Source organism: Sitodiplosis mosellana, unplaced genomic scaffold (assembly GCF_009176505.1).
Source record: "Sitodiplosis mosellana isolate CC-2019 unplaced genomic scaffold, AAFC_SMos_1.0 Smas_scaffold_3361, whole genome shotgun sequence".
Classification (NCBI taxonomy): domain Eukaryota; kingdom Metazoa; phylum Arthropoda; class Insecta; order Diptera; family Cecidomyiidae; genus Sitodiplosis; species Sitodiplosis mosellana.
Genome location: NW_022598603.1, coordinates 1 through 9,363, shown reverse-complemented (window position 1 = coordinate 9,363; position 9,363 = coordinate 1). Strand labels below are relative to the sequence as shown.

The window sequence follows — 9,363 nt, the reverse complement described above, 5'->3', positions numbered from 1 at the left end:
CATTGGCCATTCTACTCGAGTTGACGCATACGATCCGATATTGCGAGGTGAAGATTGTGCAAAATGCGGAAACGATTTTGAAATCGACCAGCTTTTTGGATTGCAATCGTGACACGCTCGATAAGATCATTCAGTTGGTGACATCGAAGTGCACTGCGCCGATGATTGTTGATGCGTACATGGCCTGGGCCAAAACTGCATGTGGAAGAAAAAATTTGGAAGAAACCGCAACCAATCTCAAGGCACAGCTAGGACAATCATTTGCTAACATCCCATTTGCTGAGATGAGCATGGAACAATTGAAGCGGTTCATGGATACCTACAATGGTCTTTTGAACGATTCGGACCAATCGGCAATTTTTCGGAAGATTATAGAACTAAAAAGTGCCGAATGGGAACGCGCCGAAAGGGAACGCGTCGAGAGGGAACGCGTCGAAAGGAAACGCGTCGAAAGGGGACGCGCCGAAAGGGAATGCGCCGAAAGGGATCGCGCCGGAATGGTACGTGCCATAAGGGAACGCACCGAAAGGGTACGTGCCCAAAGGGAACGATGGCTTTGATGTGTTCCAGTGATCCTACGAATGTAACACTCAAAATTAGCCACTATCAAAATGGTTCGAGACCATTCAAACGACAATAATGAAAAAAATGCTATCATCAATTACGCTTTTACTCAATTGACATGAGTCTAACATAACATAGAATAGGTTGATTACAATCTTCTCAACTAAATATTCAAAATATGTCAAAAGTGTTCATTCATCAAATAAATTCCACATTTCTCTCATTGCATGTGTTTATTTATTTCATCTGTTCTAAATCGATGTACGAATTAATAGCTTTTTTTCATTAGGAAATGGTAATTAATTGTAAATAAAGACAGTATACGCAATTTGATTGCAGAATGACCGATGAACTTCATTAAGCACCTTTAATATCATATGATTTTATTTGGACATGAATATTTCAATGAGATTGAGATAAAAAAAAATCTGATTTATACATTTTAAGTTGTTTTCAGTAGAATTTACAACTCTTCAATTTCTTTTACGGTTTATAACTGGTTGAAAAGAAATTAACTTCAAACGAATTTTTTATACATCAAAAAACTTACGAGTAAAAAAAATGTCTCTCAAATGTGTGAGTGAACGAAAAAATTTAAAGAGAAATTAACATCAACAATGTTGTAATTGAATTTTAAATAGTTAGAAATGTTGTGACTACTGTATAACTACGTCATGGCTGAAACAGAACAAAGACTAAAAAAAATGTAGGCTAAAATTGATGTCGTTGTTAATTTGCAATGTGTTTGCCGAGTTGAAGTCCAAAAATGACGCCTCTTTTCTTGCCATCTTTCACCACATCATTGCGAAATGTTCCTAATAATTTCGGTTCATTGTGCCGTTCGATGATCAAATCGGTATTTTTGAAGCAGATCAATGAGCAACACTTGAATTTCATGTTCAAGTCCAGCTGAACTGTATATTTGACGCCGTTTCTAATGATGACTGGCCGTGTAAACGAAATGACTGTATTTTTGCCAGCGATGAGTTTAATATTTTCATCAATGTAGACAATTGACGACACCTCTTGCGTACTCAACCGTCCTCGCGTCTCGATGACAGTCAATTTACCGGTGAGATCTTCACTCAAACTCTGTGGCCAATTTTGTAATCGAAGCATTTCGACACAGTAGATTCCTCTCAATAGCAACGTTGTGTTGACGTAGAATGTGGTTGAAATCGGTTCATCAATATCATGTATCAGTTCACTTGCCTCATCAAATTCTCGTTTGCATCGGACTATCGGGAGAGTTGTATCCCAAGAGTACTGTCGGCGCTTTTCATTGAAGTATATTGATTCGTATTTCTTCGATATGATCGTTTGGGTGATATCAAGGTATTCATCGGACGAGAAAAGTGTTTTGTATGCCGCGTTAATTGCGTTGAATTTATTCACTGCCATCGTGCCAAAGCGAATATCGTATAGTGAATCGCTGAGCTGCGTACGAATCAATTCCGTGGTCAATGTATCTTGTTTGGTTGCGGCTCGAACCCATGCCATACATGCATCAAAGACATCAGCCTCCGAACATGACATCGAATTAAGTTCCAGAATATGGCCCAATGTTTGTCGTTGACACTCCAAGAAACTGGACGAATTGAAGACTTCTTTGGTGTTGACCGCAATGTTCATTTCACACATTTCCATCAGTCTTGATCGATTGAAGAGGATAGCAAGCTCGTAGGCTGTGCAAACGTTCTCATTGGTCATGTTGTACTCAAGAAATCGGCTGCAAGCATTCAAACACTCGGCTACATCGTATTTTTGCCCCATGTTCATAACGTGACCAATGTTTTCAGTCGTCAGTTCCACTTCGTCGTAATAGAAAAACTGGAGAAATTCCACAAACGCCGATGGTGAAGTGTCAACAATGAGGACATCATGTTTTTCTTTCCATGACCCATTGAACATCACTCGAAACACTTCACTCGTTGCGATCAACAGGTTTCTATGGGTTGGAATTCGATGCGATGGACCGTTATTTGGCTTGAATACAAAGTGCACATCGGCCATCTCCTCACTCAAGTATAGACTTTTTATGGCTTTGGCTAGACTCGAATTGCTGTACTTTCTGTAGGCCATCGCATTGATTTGAAATGATGCTTTGCCTCAAATTTAGAAAAGAATTGAATTAGCTCGCTGTTGTAATCAGAAATGAAATTAGACTTTTGATAAAGGAAAATGTACAACAAACTCTGATAGGTCAATAAGTCCTACCTCAAAATTCGTCGATTATGCTGTTCGAAACTGTTGCGATTGGTACCGATCACATATAGAAAACCAAACAATGAAAATATGAAGAATCATACGCAGCTTTACTCTTCCACAAGTCAGGCAATATGCAACTTTTGAACAAAATTCCAAATTTTGAAATCCTGACCTATGAAGAAAAGAAGAATTGAAGAATTGATTTGATCAATGTAGCGATAATTCATTTAGATACAAAAGATTGTTCAGGTAATCAGCCATGTCTGCTGTAGATATTCAGAAATGTGATATTAAAAAAAATCCCAATTCTAATTTTTGTGACAAAAATTTCCTTCGTAAGAAAGAAAGAATCTCTATTACTTTATTTCACCTTGCGGAAAAATCCAAATGAAATAGGAAGACAGTAACTTTTGAATCAAGTCCACCTGAACGAATGAATTTCGAATTAAAGTAAAATTTCTTTATAAATTTAATATTTTTCACAGTGTGCTTTGGTTATGTGTACTTGTGCTCGTACAGCGATAATTTGTGACTACGAAATTGGTTAACTTTTCAATTCTATGGGCGCTGCCATATTGGAAATTTACGTGCGATATGATGCACGCACTCAATAGTTCCACTTATTTTAATAAGGAATCTCTATAGGTGGCGCTGCCACATCGTCATTGACATCGAGTCAAATATTGTCAAATATAATAACATTGTTCATATAGGCTTTTATCGCAGTACGCTTGTGCTGACTCATTCGCTATGAAACACGCCTTTCGTCCACTGTTCATATGTCATCACGGGTGAGTGCGTTCAATATCCATACTTTTGTTTTGATAAAGAACTCTCTAATATTATCCCATTTTTGAAGGACTGATGCACCAAATCTCAATTTTTTTTCATAACAACATAACGATTGCGATTAAAAATTCATGAAACGACTTTACCTATTTGAGCTGTATTCATATGAAAGATTTGAATGTCCAGTCCATCTAATAATTTACATCAGTTTGTACCAAAAGATTGAATAGAAAAAAATACAAAATTTAAAAAGATTATAACATTATCGAATATCATATAATTCAAAAGAAAAAAATTATTTCGCTATAAAATACATAGGTGACACAAATGTCATTAAACAAAGTCTAAATGCTATTTATCCAATCCACAGTCAGTTTAATTTATTTTGTTTTATATGCTTCCTATGTTTGTTTCAAATATCTCACAAGATTCAGGAGCGTCTATTCAAAATCAGCACATTTAGAGCTCATTTTGATGTGACTCCGATGTATTTACGTAGAGAGTGGAATGGTTTGCATATGACGAAAAATCTTTTCGAAACATTTGCTGGATAAGGAGCGCCACCAACTGAAGAATGTACATGTAAGCTAACGATTTTTACGGACGAAGTACTTGCTTAAAAAGTACAATTGGTCAATTGGCAGCTATGGCTTAGTGTCAATAAAACGCATCGATTACTCACTTTATAATGAAAAATAGTGTTGAATTTATTATTTATTTCCAAATGTTCGTTGCATTTGACATAACTCAATTACAACCACAAAAAATACACCAATAAAGTAATTGATTTAAATTTAGTTTATTCTGAAAAAAGGCAATGTTTTTGATAAAATAGTTAAATTTTATTAGGGAAACATTATGGAATTAATCTCTTTATTTATTTATTGTTCTTGGTTTTTTATTCTTCCGAAAGTTATTTTAAGTCATTAAAGTAAATGGTTAAATACTAGGAATTGTTGACATTTTTGTGAAAGCGAAATTTGGGTTAACATGATTTAGTTCTGAATTTCTTAACTTTATTAAGGCTTGATGATCAAATCTGATTACTTGAAAAACAAACTAATGGAAAGGAATATGTCTTGAAATTGAAAAAGAAACCTCGTTAAATATCGCTGAATCTGAGCTCCCAAACCAGTCCATGATTTTCATTTTCTCTCGAATAAGGATCTCTGTCGAACTTCACGATGATGTCAGGCTTGATTTTTACTTCATGGGATATAAAGAAAGCGGTTACACCATTACCACTATTTTCATTTTTTTCAAAACGAATTTCATACTTGAAACCACGTCTTATGGTGAGCGGCTTTGGCAATAGTATGGTAACGTGTTCATAACTTAGCAATTCAACGTTTTCATTGACATATAGTACGCGAGCTTCTTTTTCATCAGTGTTCAGAGGATCGATTTCAAGCACAGTAAGTTCGCCTGTAAAATTGTCTTCTAGTTCGTAGGGTTCTTCCATGGGAAAAACATGTGCGTATACCTCGCAGAAAACTATCGCTTTCAGCAGCAGAGTTTTGTTGGTTGAAAATTTTGCGGTTTCGATGTGTTCAATGTCATGGCCTTCTGGCGTTACATCCGCTTCTAGATTGCATTTAAGCTCATCCGACTTTTCCAATGGGCTCACACGACGAGTTCCATTGAACGATTTCCATTGCGTTTTCTTCGATTTGATCAGTTTTGTGATGCCCTGTTGCTCTTTGTCGGTAAATAAACATCCATGTGCTGTGCAAATGGCGTTGAACTCTTGCATTGTCATCGATCCGAAGCGAATATCGTAGAACAAATTTCCGAGATGATTTTGAACCAACACTTTGCTTATTTCATCATGTTCGCTGGTGGTCTTGACCCACTCCACGCATGCGTTGAACACAGTGGTTTCTGAGCAGGATATTGCATCGAGACGTATAATTTCAGAGAGTGTCTCTCGGTCATATTCGAGGAAACCGCTTGACTTGAGGACGTTTTCCGTGTTGAGACTAATGAATATCTCACATTCCGTCTTCAGTTCTTCGTGCCCGTAGAATATCGCGAGTGCATAGATCCTACAGGCATTGTCGGCGGTGAGACTATGTTCCAAGAGTGTTGCGCAATCATTGAAACACGCACCAATATCGTACTGGTGACTGAGGCTCATGACAGCTTCCACATTCTCCATGGACAGTTCAACTTCGCTCAAGTAGAAATACTGTAAGAACATTTTGAAATCGGCGGCAAACACATCCGGGATCGGCACTTCGTCTTTCTCTTTCCACTGCCCATTGAACATTGCTCGGAAGACTTTGCTTGCGGCAATCAAGAGAGTCTTGTGAGCAGGAATACGATCGGTTTGTCCATTGGATTCGAATACGAAATGCACATCAGCCGTCTCCTCATCCAAATATAAGGTTTTAACACCTGATTCCACAGTCCTACTGGTGAATATAACTTTTGACATCGTGGCGATGTGATTCTCGGCCTTTGTGTATTGTCAAAACAAGTTGGGATGATTTTGGATGTGTTTATCTATGGAAACAGTAAACAAAAGTGTTGAATCAAATCTGTTCGAATTTCAATGTGTAACTTTCTTCTCTTAGCAGATATTTACTAAATTAAAGGGAAGCTTAGACGAAGAAATAGAAGCGTTTGTTAAAGTCAAAGCCAAAAATAAATTCAATTGTCTTACCTTAGAACGTGACTTGTGGAATAGCACAATTTCGATTTGAGGTTAGGAAAAGTTCACATGGGAATCCTGAAAAAATTCTGGAAAAATATTATACAAGCAAATTATCAAGTTATCAATCTTTGATTTGGAATCTCCAAATTGGAAATAATTTTTAGTGTTTCGAGAGGTGATGATTCAATGAAGGAAATAAAATGTTGCACTTTTTCTAGTTTTGTTTGCGTTACTTTCGATTTGTGAAAGTATAACTTTTTTCTTCCGTCGAAATTTTCGGCCCAAAAACAATGATCACTGATCAGCAATAGTGTAGATTGCGTTATTTAATCGGAATTATTCATGTAAAAAGCTTCTAGGTAGATGATTTTCTGAAAAAAGAGATTTTTATTTGTTTTTCTCTGGCTACAACGCAAAAATGTTCAGACTGAGTTAGATTCTATGAATGATGTCATTTGCCTACCGTATTCACACACGTCAATTTTTGTGAGTGCGTTCAATGTATCATCTGTTGATGAATTTTCTATTGTTTGCTTCAACATATTTGAATTTCATAAAAAGTATCACATTTTGTGCATTCGAAACAATTTTATTGTCTCGACGATATGATACTGTCCATCGTCAGTTCAACTTTTTTGTGGCTGAAAAACTGAAGATAACCGTAAAATTACCCAGCAAATTAAAGTATATCTTCCACAATCATCCTTAGTAGTACAGAGTCAATGATTTTTTTCTTCAAATGAAATGGCCCCAAGAGTTTATTGCCTTCTTATTCGTTTCTTTATTATTTATATTTTTCGATTCTGACAAAATATTTCGAGAATAATGACATCAGATGAAAAACCTCTAGACGAGGTTAAAATGGAGTGACGCTCCTGTGCGTGGATTTACCACTCAAAATGACTGATATCATTTTGAGTGACGCTTTGACGCTGTATTATCTCTGGGTACGAAGTTCAAAGGTGTTTTTCGCATTCACTTTTGTGAAAATTTATTTACAATAAGGAGAAATCAAACTGTGCTTTTGACCGGCGCAAGATAGCGGTGGCGCCTATTCGCAATTTGCGGAATTTTTAAGAACTATCAATACTTGTTGTTGTTGTCATGAATTTCGCAACAACAAGAAGTATTGATAGTCTCTTAAGTTGCCGCAGATCCTATTTAGGCGCTATCGCTATTCACTGTCACGTCAAATACATTCGTTCTTATGGGAGAGAAGCACAGGTTGGGAGAAATATCTTGCGTCACGACTTCTGAATTTAGTCTCCAAGTCAAGCTTTAAAGCGTTTTGCCGTCCAAAAGTCGTGACGCAAGATATTTCTCCTTATTGTAAATAAATTTTCACAAAAGTGAATGCGAAAAGCACTTTTGAACTTCGTACCCAGTGATAATACAGCGTCCTAGCGTCACTCAAAATGATATCAGTCATTTTGAGTGGTAAATCCAGGCACAGGAGCGTCACTCCATTTTAACCTCGTCTAGAGGTTTTTCATCTGATATCACTTATTTTGTAAGGCATTTTTTATTTGGAAAAATACATTTTTAGCAGAAGTGTCTGAGTAACACATTGGCATTCTAATTTCACAAGTTCTGGAGATTGCACTACCATCTAATTTCCACTACCATTGAAAAACTCCCATTCTCCTCTAATTGCACATTATAAAATGTGGTTAAATATGATTAAATTTCAAAATATCCATAGAAAGATCGTTGAATTGTAGACCCCCATTACTTCATTGAAACATATTAATTTCCAAAAACAAAGCAACAACGAATGCATTTTTATGCATCCCCCGAACAAAAATTCAATTTCAAACATTCAGCTGCAAAAAATGCTGATTTATGACCAAAATGACAACGAAGTGGGTATTTTGGTGTTGATAGACTCCCATTATTTTTACAAAAAAATAGCAGTTTTCTAAGACCAAAATGACATCAGAGGTGTATTTCACGTGTTTTCCGAACAAAAATGTCATTTTCAGTGAAAATAGAGCAAGTTGAAAAATTCACTTAAATCCGACCTATTTTTCGACCATGAAATAGCCTCAGATCGCATTGTAACCACTTTTAATCGATTGCTCGTCGAGAATTGAGCGGATATGGCCTTTCGTGAGCCTTTCCAGCCAGTCAATGCGTGTTTTCGACAGCAATATCATCGTAGAATGCGACTCTTCGTACAAATTCCGTTCATTGATGACTTGCCTATGCCCAGAAATTCGAAATACGAATTTTCCCGGATATATGGCATATGCTATTTTGTTGGTATGATGGCCGGCTATAAACGCAAGTGATCTAGTTACCGTTTATGACATATATACTTCACTTTCATTTTAAAACCTCGTATACATCTTTTTTCCCTTCATTTCACATCGATTCATTGCAAAAAATAAAGTTCAATGCCGATAACTCGTTCCATGCCAGAGCAGCAGAAAAGAAACATGTAAGTTGCATTTTTTTTCATGTGAAAAGTGTTGTTGACAATTGAGCAAGACAGAGACAAAAGAAAAACACTCGAGAATCAAAGAAAAGTGAAAAAAAAACCAAAAAGTTCAATTAATTGTGTAATCTGGCAATAGCTTCTATCGTCAGTCTATTGTGTTCAAAGTAGCAAGTTCATTTATGTGAATACATTCGTTTGAGAAAAATTGAAAATCTTGAATGTAATTCCTTACATTTTTTCATTTTTAGTACCGAATTTTAGAAAGATCTCCAATTTTAATAACCAACTGTACGGATTCAAACCCAATGTTGGAGTTTATGACAATAAAATTGAAGAAAAATCGTTCTAAATTACAAGCTGATCAACCACAAGAACTGAATCAGCCTTTGGATCAACAACTACAAACTTTGAGAAGAATGTTTACCACCAATTTTCGTTTTCTTACTAAAGAATCGTTCAAATGGATTTATTAACTCATAAGTTTCTCAGGTGGTGTTTATTCGTTATACCAAATGTATAATAACATGTTAGCAAAAGAGGAAATGATCTTCATTCACCTTGGATCGTTATTTCCACCTAATTGTACCAAAAAAAAATTATAACAAGAATTCCATGTAAAATTGGACCATGAACTATACGCGTAAAACCACTTGAAAAAACCACTAGATAAAAACAAAACCAGGAAAACACCAACATTTAAAAAAAA

General features: G+C 36.1%; 2 protein-coding genes across 3 annotated transcripts; both read right to left on the bottom strand.

Moving 5' to 3' along the window:
* Positions 1-926: 926 nt before the first annotated feature.
* LOC129571788 (BTB/POZ domain-containing protein 6-B-like) lies at positions 927-3,308 on the bottom strand. 2 transcript variants are annotated; one of them, XM_055451640.1, is made up of 3 exons: positions 3,143-3,263; positions 2,782-2,944; positions 927-2,703 (listed from the first exon to the last, which is right to left on the bottom strand). In XM_055451640.1, the coding sequence occupies exon 3, from the start codon at positions 2,644-2,646 to the stop codon at positions 1,294-1,296; it is 1,353 nt and encodes a 450-aa protein (XP_055307615.1). In that variant the 5' UTR covers positions 2,647-2,703; positions 2,782-2,944; positions 3,143-3,263; the 3' UTR covers positions 927-1,293. The 2 variants fall into 2 exon arrangements, with proteins under 2 accessions (XP_055307615.1, XP_055307616.1); XM_055451641.1 differs by having other exon boundaries at positions 927-2,944; positions 3,143-3,308.
* Positions 3,309-4,328: 1,020 nt separating this feature from the next.
* LOC129571787 (BTB/POZ domain-containing protein 3-like) lies at positions 4,329-7,087 on the bottom strand. Its single transcript, XM_055451638.1, has 3 exons — positions 6,681-7,087; positions 6,227-6,588; positions 4,329-6,066 (listed from the first exon to the last, which is right to left on the bottom strand). The coding sequence occupies exon 3, from the start codon at positions 5,996-5,998 to the stop codon at positions 4,664-4,666; it is 1,335 nt and encodes a 444-aa protein (XP_055307613.1). The 5' UTR covers positions 5,999-6,066; positions 6,227-6,588; positions 6,681-7,087; the 3' UTR covers positions 4,329-4,663.
* Positions 7,088-9,363: the final 2,276 nt, after the last annotated feature.